The 14,984-nt window shown below is 34.6% G+C and overlaps 2 protein-coding genes across 2 annotated transcripts; both read left to right on the top strand.

The window, feature by feature from the left end:
- Window positions 1–33: 33 nt before the first annotated feature.
- On the top strand, window positions 34–14,976 carry LOC136802792 (galanin receptor 2a-like). Its single transcript, XM_067059555.1, has 2 exons — window positions 34–1,140; window positions 12,908–14,976. The coding sequence occupies exon 2, from the start codon at window positions 12,940–12,942 to the stop codon at window positions 14,464–14,466; it is 1,527 nt and encodes a 508-aa protein (XP_066915656.1). The 5' UTR covers window positions 34–1,140; window positions 12,908–12,939; the 3' UTR covers window positions 14,467–14,976.
- On the top strand, window positions 4,513–7,677 carry LOC136802787 (neuromedin-K receptor-like). The gene has a single exon (XM_067059551.1). The coding sequence runs from the start codon at window positions 4,763–4,765 to the stop codon at window positions 6,818–6,820; it is 2,058 nt and encodes a 685-aa protein (XP_066915652.1). The 5' UTR covers window positions 4,513–4,762; the 3' UTR covers window positions 6,821–7,677.
- Window positions 14,977–14,984: the final 8 nt, after the last annotated feature.

The raw sequence follows: 14,984 nt of genomic DNA, 5'->3' as shown, positions 1-14,984 counted from the left end.
TTCTCAGGCTACTCTTATTGCAATTTTCTATGTGCCTGCTCATTATTTGTTATTACAAAAAGTCCTAACGTGTTTTTTGTTCTGTGAGAATACAATTTTCGTGACTTTTCTTATCTTGGCAGAATACAGTTTTCGTGCCTTTTCTTATCTTGGCAAGGCTTGAGAGAATAGAGGATGATATTCAAGTGATTTTTCTTTCCCTACAGGCTCATTCGACAATGAAACTTTTAATAACTGGTCGAAAAATCAAAGGCTTCAATTTTCGATCGAGTAAAAAATAAAAAGACTTTCGTAAAAAGATAATATCAGCACGAACTTTTAAAAGAAAATCTAGAAAAATTGTTTCATTGAAATAAAGAGACCTGAAATAATCTTCTTAATCAGCTATTAAAGGTGGGTTGTAATCACCGAGCTTTATACCCTGGAGGCAGTTTTTCAATTCAAGCCAATCAAAATCTTTGATCGGAGTACCCTAAAATAATATCGTAGCACTAATCAATAGCGGTGAAAATACACCGAGTGCGCTAGATCTACTTTTCCTTGAATATTGATGATGTAGCACCGTGTGGACGTTGGTTTGTGCACTGCAATTACTTCTTTGTGGCTACCACTTTCAAAAAAAACTCCGATCAAAGACGGAAGATCAAGCTTAGTACAGGGTCTATAAAGGTCACTGGTTGTGATGGAATCGTGGAAAAATTCACGAAGGTTTAAATTCTCAAGCACAACTTGGGCTTGTATTTGCTCAAGAGAGACAGAGAAAAAAAGCATTCCAAGAAATCTTATCTACTTAAAAGTTAAACACATGTTTTCGAGGTAAACTGACAATTTTCTATACCTGTCAAAATTTGTTTTTAGTACCAGAAAGTGGTCAAATATTAGTCCAAGTAGGCTGGACTATTTTCTCATCTCATTTAGAGAATGTCTACCTTTTCTTAATACCAAAATGAAACAAATTAATTCTTCCGAAATTGGAGAAGAAAAGAAAAGTTTTTTACTGATTTCAACGATGAAAACAAATAATTGTTAATTATTATTTGCACCAACAATACAGTCTCATATTTTTTATTTCCTTTCTTTTGAATTTTAGGTAACATTTAAAGATTGATGTCTCGCCATCATATAGAATTGGTCTCTGAGGTAAGCTGCTGTTCATGTATATCCTTTGTTGTGAATGTTGTGGTTTATTTGCCTCTTTTGTTTAGTATATTTTCCACCCAGATATTATAAGCAGGTATTCGACAGAAAGAATGAATTTCGAAAATTATTCAGTCGAGCTTGTTGATATTCGACGAAACGAAGCTGAGTCAAATATAATCAAGCGAGAATGAATAATTTCGATATCCGATTTTTCAAGTTGAATATATGATTTATCGTTCACCAATACACCTTTTCGACCGTAGTTGCGCGGGCATTTTTTTGTCCGCTTTATCCCACTAAAACCGTCCCAGTCCTTTTTTCGCATTTATAGACAATGGAAAAATGCGTCAAAAAAGGATTGGGACGGTTTTAGTGGGATAAAGCGGACAAAAAAAATGCCCGCGCGACTACGGTCGAAAAGGTGTATTAGCAGAAAAGCATTTGAATTGTTCCCTATTTTATTCACTCTTTCTCTATTTTTAAGACATTTTCGAACGTTTGAACTATCTTATTTGGAATGGAATTTGGCAACTGAAGCTAAAAACGCTTTATTTTTTTGGCCATTAACCTGTAGATTGCTAATTATTCGCCAGTAATGCTAAGCAGTATTACAAAAATGCCAAACTTTTGCTTGCGATTAATGCTGGGTTTGCATCCTGCATCCTAACCTAAGAATACTGTAAGAACATTCCAGAATGATCTTTCCCAAAAGTTAAGAATATCCATGATGAAATCAAAGAAACACCATTTTTTATAAAAAAGTGTATATCGTGTGTATCGTTATCCAAAAAGCTTAAATTTATACTTTACGAGATATAGAAACGAGAGATATGGGAAATTTGAGGACTCGAGCCTTAGCAGCCTGGTTGCTTATAAAATATGTGTATAGGAAAAATCGAATCTTTTTAATAAGCTAAACTCTTATAAGCATAACAAAAGCTCTGATTTGCAGATTTCCTAAAGAATAACGTAAGCATATACGCCAGCCTGAAATATTTTGTCAAGCTGTCAATTTCTTTCTGTACCAACCACAGCATGTGAATACACTTCATTAATTCAAAAAGGTTTGAAAGTGGTCACGTAAAATATATTGCACGGCTAGCCACATTCCAATACACATAAGCATAGAGCATGGGCTATGCCTTGACGCTTTGAAAGCTTGAGCATACACAGGGCTGGCCTAGCAGACACTTTCTTTAAAAAAAACATGGTTTTACAAAATAATTAAAACGATGTGAGGGGTAAATCATAAATTCGTGATTCGTTGTTTTTATTACAGATTTTCAATTATTTTTGTGAAACAGATGGTCGAAATTTACATTTTCACATTTTCACATTTTATCAAGTTAAAATGTATCTTAAAATTAAGTTAGTTACATGACAAACAGTATTTCTTTATTAATATGTTATTTTCGTGAATTGGCGTTTCAGGATATTTTGCGGAAGTTCCTTGAATTTGTGGTGTTTGTGAATTTATTCCCCTGAAGTGTCTATTCCAAACAAGAAAAAAAGTTCTTCGTCAGCTTTCGTTCCAAGAGTGTTATCGCCCTTTTGTTGATTTTTATCGTATAATACAACCCTTTGTTAAAGGCAGTGCAGCGCAATAATAGAGTTTGCGGACCGTAATGTACGAAGAAGCTCTATATTTTATTTTGAAAGTTTTTGTTTCATTTTCAGAATGAACATTTTTCTCATAACAAAGTATAACTTTTATTTTTCTATAAAGAGAAAAATATTTTAAACACTATTTATAAAACGCATTTGAGTTTCCACCCACGTTCCCACCCGCATAGGGTTCCACTTAATTCCCCATTAGGGTTCCTACTTAGGGTTCCCGGGTTCTCCCATCCCACTTTTCCGGTATGCTCATTTAAATGATTATTTGATCAAAAAACCATTTTCTTTATATGCTCGCTGCTGTAGCAGAGATATTCTCCGTCGGATATCTAAAAATATTCGACAGTGCGTTTTGCTTAGAGGTGGACGATAATTTGTATTTCTATCATCCGTTATCTGAATTAGAATCTTGCTATACGTTTTTTATAAGAAAACCTATAATTATAAGAAAAGTAAGGTTTCAATGGCCAAAATATAAAGAACAAAAGTTAAGAACATTTATTAAGGCTTAAAGGCCCACTTTACAGCACCAAAAATATTTCAAGAAAATTCTCACAAATACATTTAAAAAAAAACATAAGATGGTTTTTAGGCTTACAACTTAAAAAGTTGTCGCTTTATTTTACCTTTTACCAATTTCATACTAATTGGTATTTAATTTTTGTTCTCTGCTCATAGAGAGCAACACAAAGTGCCTTAATTGTATCGACACCTCTGAAAAGCTCATTTAAAGCATTAGAAGCCATTTGTTTAGTTATGTTAAATTTCATTTTCGCTTAAGTTCATCATCTGTGGTGGATTTAATTTCGCGAAAGTGGCAAAAATTTGCGAAAGTGGCAAAAATTTGCGAAATCGTGAAATTTCATCTCGCGAAAGTTGATCCGATTGAAATTATTCTCAACTGTAGTTCTATAAAAGGTGGCGATACGAAATTCCTTATTTTGGTAATTTTGTACAGTTTTTTGACATCAACGGCGACTAATTTTGGAGAATGACAGTTCCCTTTTGCAGATTGGGAAAAATGATTTTAAATTTGGGCAAAACTAGTATCCACGACTTCGAAAATCACTTTTCGTAATCAAACTCGGAGGCGGGTCTTCTTATCAACAATCGAAGTAATTTGAGAGTCTTACGTCATCATTTCAAAATGTTCATCATTCGTATGTTAATTACCTTATATCTTTGAAACATGGGGGCTTGGCTAAAAATAAGAAGAACAACAATTTCTTCCTAACAGATGAAACACGAACAAACAAATACGATCATAAAAAATCTCACAAATATTAAAAGAAAATCTGTTCTATTCTAGCTCTTTGATTAGCCCCTAATTTCGTGTTTCATCATATTTTTTTTTTGCGCCATGTCTCTTATTTTTCTTTTCCTGCTTTCTTCTGTTTACCTGACCGGGAAAAAACACTATTTTACCCCCTTTTTAACCTTTATTTACGTTTTTCATTTAGTCCTACCAATCACCTTTTTTTTCGTTTGCGCGCAGTATTCCCGTTACATTTGTTGATTAAAGAAAAAAGGACATTAAAAGGAGTCTGAAAACTTTCAGTGCTTTGATCGGAGTCAAGTCACTATTGATTCATTTGTGGTTTTTTTGGTACCTAAATGAAAAGATAAATATTTCAAAACATAAAATATTTTTCTTAATGTCTTTGGTACCGCCCTCAAACGTTTTTTCAATCTTTTGTGTTTTACAAGGTCATTAGTTTCTGACTATAGATATAGTTTTGTTGGATATGATTTCTGGTAGACCCTTCAGCTTTCTTTAGACTTTAAATGCCATTCGTATACAATTGGATTAGGCGTGATGGTTCATGGGTTCATAGTTTCATCTACATTTTATGATGAACAAATTACATTTTATGCTTAAGATATAGCTTGTTTAATATTCTTGTAGATTCTTTGATAAAACCATAAATCAAATTTATGTCAGTTTTCAGAAATTGAACCGAACAAAACAAGAAAAACTCCTTGAAAGATTCATCAGTCGAAAGTTATGGCTTGCAATTTTGGAATTGTTTTTAACTTCATCCTTATCTTGGCAATACAACATTCTATCAACACTTTGGATCTGAAAGGGTCCGGTGATTTCTATTGCCCAAAAATGGCATCATGGTGTAAGAAAAGTGCTGACATCGTTTTACCTGGTGGTTTTACTTCAGAATGTACTAAACTTGGACTTGCCAATAATATCTCAAAAGAGTTGAAGACACTCACTCCTAGCTGTTATTTCGCGATAGTTTCTCTTGGTGAACCAGATGAAAAAATTCCTGACTCATTCAATAAAGGAGAACTTGACCAGGGCATCTGGTGTCAATCCGATTCTGTCAACATCAATTTCCACGAAGAGTGCATACGGAAACGAACCCCCCAAGAGCAGGACTTATTTGACACATGTAAGGCATTCGGCACCACTGACAAGTTTGAAGAATGTAAGCCAGATATGTTTCAAATCATCAAAGATGGTAGATTGGTCGATTTTGCTCTCATTGATAAGACCACCAACAATGACCAGTCTGAATACACGTCATTAAAGATTAAGGAGGTTGACTGTAAGTTTAAGACACTGTTACAACGTTCCTGTCTCTATTTTAAGCAGACTGGCGAAAATGAATGCAGTTGTGATAATTTTGAAGTCACTAATGGTACCTTTGCAATGGATTTTTGTCAAGAAACTAAACCGGACGAGAGCTTTGTAGCTGGTTTCGAAGCACTTTGCGCACTCATTAACAAAACTTTAGACGATTGTGATTGTAAGCTTTTTAACCTTAGTGATAACACAACGAAGCAATCCGTTTGTGATTTTCTCCAACCGAAACCAGTTCAAAATTTGATACAGGCAGCATATTTTCTTCTACCCTACGCGACAGTAGAGACCGTTGCTTCAGTTATCGGGATTATCGGGAATCTAATCGTCATTGCAGTTGCCGTTCGATTCCGAATCGGTTTAGCTCCATGCAAAATGTTGATCGCTCACTTGGCTCTTTACGACCTGTTTTTCGCTATCTTCCAGTTCACCTACGCTTTACCAAAGTTCTGGGTAGCCAAATTCATATATGGTAAATTCGTATGCAGAGTGTTGCGAGGTGCAGAATACCTTGGTGTCTATCTAGCTATTGGTGTTATCTTGACCATCAGTATTGAACGTTTTATCGGAATCGTTAATCCGTTTAGCCGAGGAATCTCCAAGACGGGTTTGAATGTCATTCTGTTTATAAACGGCTTGTGTGGATTAATGGCGTGTATCCCGATCTTTTATTACAGCAGCATTACCGACCTTGGAATCTGTGAAGTCGATTGGCCGAATGGAAGCCAGGACATGTTCATATACAATATGTTTGTCCTGATCGTATATCTTCTGATCCCAACAATCATCATCGCCACGCTGTATTCATTAATCATATCCACATTACATGGAACCATTGTTCTTGGTAAAAATTCTTTCATCGCTGACCCCCGTTTACGGAAAAAGCGTCTCCAAGACAACCGCCGCACCATGTATGTCCTGATCGGTGTTGTGATCGCTTTTGTCATTTTTGTTTTCCCTAAACAAGTCATAATGACATTTTTAAGCTATAATGATTATGGATGGGGCTCTTTCGCGAATCAACGAGACATGAAAGCCTCCACTTTCGTGATTCTGGTATACATTGCCCACTTCACTTATCCATTTCACGTTTCCATCAACCCACTTGTGTACAGCTTAATCGATGCCCGATGGCGTAAAGATGTCCGTAATTTCTTTACTGGTCATAACTGGCGTAACCGTAGCGCGTATTCCGCAACCATGTCGTCGACCATGACCCAACGACGTCGTAGTAGTGTCGCCACCGTCCTCGATGATCCATGTACCAAGAGAAAAAGTCCACCCACAGTTGGTAAGTTAAACCCAAACATCAACAACAATAACAACATCTCCAGGCCCAGACAACTGGTTGTAACCGCAACCGCTACTGGTAAATTTGAAACTTTACCAACACCGTTAACCAGTAGTGATGAACTATGGATTGAGGAAAATGGTGGTCAAAAAAGTAAATTTACTTTCTTGACTTGATGTTAAAGGATGTTGGATACAATTTTATGATATGACAAAGTCCTTGTGAAAATCATTTACTGTATTACAGTGACTATTTCGAAATTTGCTACATTTTGTAGTTCGATTTTAAATTTCTTAGTTCGGGAAAAGATGTCAAACTTTGTAGTGATAAGCTATTTCACGACATTATTTGAGGTTACGTAATGCAATTGAGTAATTCGATTCGAACGTTTATATAGTAAATAAGCAAGAATAATCGGAACAGACAAACGAATATTCGGATATTCTTTTCGTTGGACTTGATAAAAACAGATCGATTACCGTAAGTTGGTTTAATGTCGACATCCCTCTTCTAATTTCGACACCCTTATTTGCAGATAAGAATAATAGGAAGGTCAGAATAGCTGATTTAAGCTAATTTTTATTGCTTAGCAATCAGAGAGGAAAAAAACTTTTCTCTATTGGTGATTCTGACCTTCATATTATTCCTACCTCCAATAAAGAAGGGTGTCGGAATTAGAAGAGGGATGTCGACATTAGACCAACTTACGGTATCATAGAATATTATTTATATAAGATATCGAAATAAACGAAGGCCTGAAGGCCAGAAGACAAACATAATCAGTTATTCTGGCATATGTACAAATAAACCATGTTGTATGTTAAGATGATGCAAACTAAGTGAAATGACGTCATCGTTCGATAGTACTTTGTACTGACTACACTAACAGAGACAAGGTTAAGGGTATATGATTTGTTTTTGTTGTTTATATTGACATTTGGTATTAGTAATCATATAAAGTAATGCATATTTGTTGTTGATTTTGATTAAGCATTCTTTTTTTTATAAGAACCAGCATTCTTGCTGAGGTTTGTGCCCTAAAAACAACCAAAATGTTTTACTAATCTTTTAAAAGGAAAAGTTCTTTTTAGATATCAAACTATGGTAAAGGATAGCCGTTGCCCCAAATAAGTATGAATTAGGGAAAATTTCTCAGATTGAGCTAGAATGCTCAAGCCGTGAGATCAAAATTGGGTTTCTTATTAAAAAAAAGTATGTATCACGTAGTTGTACTAACTCAGTTTGGTAATATTTTGTATGTAAAAAGATTAAGAAAATTGTCAGGTAAATTTTATTTGTAAAACTTGGTTGTGTATTCTAAAATGTTGTTGGATTTTGAAAATAATATATTTTAAATTATTCAAAACGGGAAAATTGTGACATTTGTTGGTGGGTGTACTTTTGACCCTAGAAATTTTCTAAAAAGGAAAATCGATTAGTTATTGAAAAGAAGTGTCATTTTTGCCCTACAAGTAAACATTAAAATGCTCGAATTTTCGACGATCGAATCAATCAATAGAGATTCCAATGAAATCGGGCATTGGTAAGGCTTAAGTTGTAGTTGCGGTTTCTTCTTGAAATCATTTCTGATCAAACGGTAGAACTCTTCCAAAGGCCATGGAAGTTGTTTTCTTTTGATATTTACTGAATGTCTCTAACCTTTTAAGGTTCCTTTCAACTATTTGACATCTCTAAAACCAAATGTGGGATTGGGTAGGCTGCACGTCTCCCTTTTGATGCGTTTTGATATATGGGCTGTGTATCGTGTATAAAATTCCCGTCCAAGAGTTACTCCGAGTTTTGTTTTTGAGTTTAAGAAGGTTAATTAGCTTGATTAATAAGGTTTATGTGAGAGATCTTTAAATTTCATTAAATTTGAATTAAGATTTTGAAGGGCTAAATAATACAATCATTGGATTTCGGAACCTTTTTAAGAAAAATGCAAAATCCAAATCCGAAATTTGGGGTAACTCTCGGACAGGAATTTTATACACGATGCGCACCCCATTTATCAAGAAATATCAGAGGGGACGCGTGTAGGGTTATTATGAATATGGTGAAACTGGGTGGGATGGGGAAATGAGCGAAAATGAGCCAAATCTCAACACGAATTTGAAAAAAGTTTTTAAAACATCGTTGTTTTATTTGGCTGATACATCAATTTCCATTCTTTCTTAATTTAGACCCTTCATCCGAAGTGGGCCTAAATATAGATTACATAAGAGGGAATCAATGGTGGGTTTTGAGTAATGTTTGAACAACGGTACCTTGCTATTTCTTTCGAATAGACGAAAAAAAACATAAAATGACAAACCTGATTTTGAACGTGATTTTGATATTTTTTCTAGAGGAGTAATGATGATAAAGAAGTTAGATTTACCTTATTACACGAATATTACTAGGCAAGTATTCAACGGCCTTGAAATTAACACGTTAAAAATTAACACGAATTTTGTTTACTTTTTCAAGGACATCATGGCTGGGTTTTAATTAAGGGGGTTTTGATTAACACGAAATTTTTCAATTCGTGTTAATAAAATGATAAAATGACTAGTAGTGTTTGTGTACATTGATTGTTGGATAGTTTTCTCATTGATTGTAGGCTGTTACATATGCGTTATTCATAGGTTCAGTTGCCAAATCATTGTGATGTTCTTAAGCATATAATTTCCATCATGGATATTTTTATTAGTAGCTTACCAACTCATGGGATCTGTAGCACTTTTCATGGGTTGGATGTGATTGGTCCGAAAGAAGATTTGATTTTGAGACATTTTTAGAGAAAAGACTCGCAAATTAGCATCTCTCATCTATTTTCCCAAAGAAAGGCTTTTCTTTAATTATTCTTAAACTTCCTCAAAAGTAAAAATTTTACTGTGTTTTTTTTTGATGAAAAAACAAGCGATCTATCGATGGCATATCATTTGAATTATCAGATTATTAGTCGCGACTTAATATCATCCCTCTATTGACACGTTCTTCATTTTCTACACAACACATCCTTGTTTTGACTATTCAACTAGAGCTGACTCATCTCTTCGCATCTACCAATCAGATTCCTGGAAGAAAATATGTCAACCAATCAAATTATTAGAAGAAAATGGTTACAACACATTAGTTCTGATTCCTAATCGAATTGATCTCGTTTTTAACCCTTTCAAACGATAATGGGTTCTCACCTTCAGCGAAATCTCATGACTTTGAAAAGTCAGCAGACCCGAACAAAACACGTTTTGGACGTAAACTGAACGTTGTTTGTGCTATCTAGAGATGTTCAATACTAAGGTTTTGTCTTCAAATGATTGTCTCTGTGTATAATACGCCTTTTAAATTTTGGACACTGTGATTGGAATGGTTTAAGATAAACTGGAGTGGGTCTGGGTGGAGTTGGCTCTGCTATAGGCGAGGTTGGATGATTTTTTCAAATGTCACGTTCCTTAGAAAAATGTTCAAGTCATTGGAAATAGATTTTTGATAGTGACTATTTTGTTTCTTTTTACTTTAGCTTTCTGTTTTTTGACCGTGGGATAATTTTTATTCTTTTGACATTTCACACTTATTTAAGGGACTTTGTATTTTAAGGTGTATCTGCTAATGCGATACGTGACTCTTAATATAACTGAGATTATCACAGAATTTATTCATTATTTTCATCCGCGACAGACAACTTTAGAAGAGAAAGTAGTTTCATAGTGATTTTACTTGCAGTACAGATGGACTCACTCAGTAGGAAATACTGGTCAATTGTTTTCTCAAATATAGGCCCTGATACTGAACAAGCCTAGCCACGAGATTGTTTCAACATAATGGGTGTAAGATTCACTTTATTATGATAACTTGGGATTTTTGGACTTTTTGTAAGGGAATTTCTAGTTACGATATATTTTTTTAGAAGGATCTTAATTTGGGTAAAACCTTGTGTGCTTATTTTTTTTCGACAATTTTCAAGCTAGAATGTTTTCATTGGTGCTCATGAAATTTATACCACTCAAATTAACAAACAGAATTACCTTGGGTTACATAGATGCTTTAATTCAAAGCTGGGAATTGAAAGAATTACTTATTTATATTACGAAAGTTGTGAATTTATCTAGTCCACGCAATATGGGGCACTTACCCCCAGCTCAAGCTCTTCGACTTTTTTTGGGTTTTTAGTTTTTTGGACTATTTTTAATTATGAATTTAGGTAATGTTGAGCAAATTTGGTGCATGTCGTCAATTAGACTTACCATATTCTTACAATGTTATAATTTTTCCCAAATTTTGACGTAACTTTGGATTTTACGTGGGTCTTTGATAATGACTTCGCCAATCGTATGGACTTGTTGGTCGTTAAGGTTATTTCAAAGTTAACAAGAAGTTATCTAGCTTATCGCTATAAAGTGTAATTATCGAAACCACAGTTAATAGGTTTGAATAACTTTTTAAACGTATATCAACGTATCTTAAAGGTCAATATCACAACTCATGCCTACATTTTTCGCAATTCATTTGCGCATTAAGCAAGACTTTTGACAAATTCTTTCATTTCTATGATTGCTTCTGTTGTAATTGGTTGTGCGAAATTTATGAAGGTAACGTTAGTTTGATATTGAAAGATAAAAAGGAGATTTCTCTGTTTCTCTGGTATATACGTGTTTTGAAAAAAAGGAAAGGGGTTTTGCAAATCATTGGTGAACGTTGATGGTTGGATGAGTTTGTTGGTGTTCAATTCTACATAAATTTGCACTTGAAAATGAGCCCGGCTGGCACAACCTGTTAAATAAACATTGAAACAACTTTGTGTGCCAGCTGGGAGGATTCCAATGAGAAAATAATCCTATGTCAGGTCTAATTTCCTGGAATTCAGTCTTTTGAAATGTTTTGGAGCCCATACCCTCCCTCCATCTTCTATAAGGTATATATATACCAGTGACTGTCATCATTTCAGTCTCAGTTTTTTAATGAAGGAAAGCTCAGAGGTCTCAGTTTTTCAAAATTTGTGAGATACAAAAAAGAAAAAGACTTTTTTAAATAAAAATCCTCTTTTTTCATTTTTAGGTCAAAAGTATCGAAATTTTCAACAGTGTTATTCACTCTTTCTTTAACCAAGAAAAATTAGTTCCTCAAAGGAGACTGGCTAGTTAAGCGTAATTAAAAACCTCCCCCATACTCGAATTCAAACACGTTTTGATGTGAAAAGCAAATTTTAACCCACGAAACGTCTATTTTTGTGACGTGATCAACGGAAACTTGATTTTAAGATTTTAGTCGATTTTTAGTTGCAAATCAATACGATGTACAAATAATGACGAAAATCTGTAATCAGTAGACTCTACTTTTCACGTAGGTTTGCTGTTAGGATGTTATTTTTAGTACTCAAAAATCTTTTTCAATCATATCCTAAATTTGAGTAAGGAGAGAACATGATATTTGTTTAATTTTCAATATTGTACATCCCTAAGAACAGGGAGGGAACGAGGAAATATAAACATCTGTCAGTTATAAAACCCCTGTCGGAATACTAAGTGTGATGACTAGTAACACAGAGAAAAGATAAAATATTCTTGAGCTTTTTATCTTTGTTTTAGTCCTTTTTTTAGGCTTATTATACAAGTTCGAATGTTTTTTTTGTCATATTCTATCTTCTTCGCGCTGTTGTTTTGTACTTAAAACAGGCAAAAAGATCGATCATATATATTTTGCAATCATTTCAAAGCCACATGCTGGGTTGCGTCTCTGGTTTTTCAGTTTGAAAAAGGAAAGGAAAGACTATAAACTAAGGAAAGGATAGAGCTTCCCAAGGATATACGGAAATGCAAAAAGGAAACTTCGATAGTTTTGGTTTAAAGGATTGCGGATGCTTTATCAATCAATATTAGGGAATATAAAGTATAAGATTTTGTTGCTGTATAAAGAACAAAGATGCAAGGCTAGGTCAACGCGGGTTTGGAAGTGTGCCTGATAAAACCTTTACCTGCTATTCTTTTGTCATGTGTCAGTTTAATAATTGACCTTTTGTCCAAATGCATTTCTAATCACGTGTGCATGTGCTTCATTTTTAAGTTCAGACAGTTTAAAAAAGGGTGTGACTTTTAATGCTTAAATTGTTTTCTCTCAAAAAGTATGAGATGAAATTGTAGTAGTACTGTATGAGCTGTCATAATCGTAATATTTGTTCTGAAAGTCACTTTTTCGGGCTTTTTCAATTTATCCATCCAAATCGTTGACAGAGACATGTAATGTAGATAATTTTAAATTAACTTTATCGCTTTCATTTTCAGGTTATGCAAATCAACTACAAAATTCCCTAAAAATGACACGTACATCAGCTTCGAAATATACTACGCAACTACTTTGGTTTCTACTTCTATCAACTTTCACTTTTGCTGAGAGTACCTTACCCGTTCTTTGCCATCGCGCTGGAATCACCAATTCAACATGCCAGTGTCAAGACTTTATCGTGAATCAAAACAACGTTACTGCATCATTGTGTACAATCCTTCATACTAATTCACATTCTTCAACGCTTAACATTACTAGCTTGGAAAGCACGCATCTGTTACCAGGATTAGCCATCAATTATTGTTCTTTCTTCAACATGACACAATCTGAATGTAATTGCCGGTCAGTTAGAATCATATCCCGGAACAAAGTATTGGATAATTGCCGGACACCAAGAACAACGGAACTCCCCGTTACGGCTCATTTGATTCGCGATGTTTACGATTTATGTGACCTTTTCGGGATCGCGCATCAAAATTGTTCTTGTGATCTTTTTACCGGCACCGATGTCTGCTCATTCGTTAAACCAAAAGTCGTACGTCGAATCAATATGCACGATTATCAACGCGTTTACGCCATCTTTGCCGCCGTAACAGCTTTTGTTGGTATTTTCGGGAACTCTCTCGTTATTTGCGTTTCCGAATCAAGCCGTAAACGTAAAACGGGAAACTTGAACAAACTAATTCGTCTGCTAGCGTTTTATGATTTAATATTCGCTATTTTTCAATTTGTCAATGTTGTACCGAAATTTTGGACGCCAAAATGGTTGTACGGACCGTTCCTGTGTTCACTTTTCAAATCTGTGGAATCGATCTCAGCCATGCTAGCCGTTGGAGTTATTCTAGCTATCAGTATTGAACGTTACTTAAAATTATTTCATCCAAACTTCGATATAACACCTATCAAATTACACAGTTTCTTAGCTGTTAATTTTATATTTGCTACAGCTGGTATCTCACCGCTCCTCGCTCATTTCCAACTAGATGAGGAACTACAAATTTGTAAAATCCAATGGCCTCTTGCCCATTCGGAAGGAACTGTATATCAAGGCGTTACTTTCATCTTATATTATGTCATCCCGATCATCCTAATCGGTGCTTTATACACTAAAATCATCCGATACTTGAACCGGCTCAACGCTAGACCGATCATCAGAACTGCTAGTGATTTAGTATACCAAGTTAGCCATCAAAAAGAAAACAAACGTATCATAAACTCAATGGTCAGCGTTGTGTTTGTCTTCATACTTTTCGTATTTCCAAAACACATAGTAACACTATATTTCAATATCAAAGGTTGGAGCAATTATGTCTCTGGAAAGGATCTAAGTGTTGATGCATATTTCGCTTTGATGTATCTAGCGTACATACCATACTTATTTCATATCTGTGCCAATCCATTGATTTATAGTATTACAGACTCGAGATGGCGACATGAATTTAAAAAATTGGTCATGACTGTCAAGGCAGGTGGGCGAAAAGCGACCGGTAAATTCACTAAGAATCAACATTCATCGATTGATTTGACGAATCTAACCAGTGTGGATCACGGTGTATAAACTATAGATGGTAACCGTCCTTCGTGGATATGAGATGCCTTGTCAAACGAACTACTGGGGGTAATATTCGATTTAGATTTGATTACAATCGCATTGGGGTTTAAAGTGATATGCTATTCTATGTTTAAACGGTTTTGTTTCGAGGGTGGTACTTATTAGAGGGTGGTGCTCTTTTCAAAGTATTTTTTCTATAAGAAGCTATTGACGTTACAAGAACGTTTAGCCGACGTTTCGACCTGATTTCTTACGACGCCTTTCGCGCTTTTGTCCAAATCCCTGCTGGTATTTAAACTACAGGAAACCCTCCTCATTTTTGTAAATAGGAATTCAATGATAATAATTCTAATCCCTAACGATTTAAATTTATTGTCATAATGTTATTCTATTTTTTTAAAAATATTTACAAAAATTGTAACGTAAATATGTAATAATTATGTACATTTTATTTGTTTAAATCTATACGTTCTATAAATATGATAAATTTAAAGTAAATTTAAATTTGAAGTAAAGATTTTTCA

This window comes from Clytia hemisphaerica, unplaced genomic scaffold (genome assembly GCF_902728285.1).
Source record: "Clytia hemisphaerica strain Z4C2 unplaced genomic scaffold, Clytia hemisphaerica genome assembly, whole genome shotgun sequence".
NCBI lineage: Eukaryota > Metazoa > Cnidaria > Hydrozoa > Leptothecata > Clytiidae > Clytia > Clytia hemisphaerica.
The sequence above is the reverse complement of the archived record's forward strand: the minus strand, read 5'-3'. Positions and strand labels throughout refer to the sequence as shown.

Excerpts from the sequence above, each read along its gene's own strand:
- LOC136802787 (XM_067059551.1), top strand. The coding sequence starts at position 4,763 with ATGGCTTGCAATTTTGGAATTGTTTTTAACTTCATCCTTATCTTGGCA.
- LOC136802792 (XM_067059555.1), top strand. The coding sequence starts at position 12,940 with ATGACACGTACATCAGCTTCGAAATATACTACGCAACTACTTTGGTTT.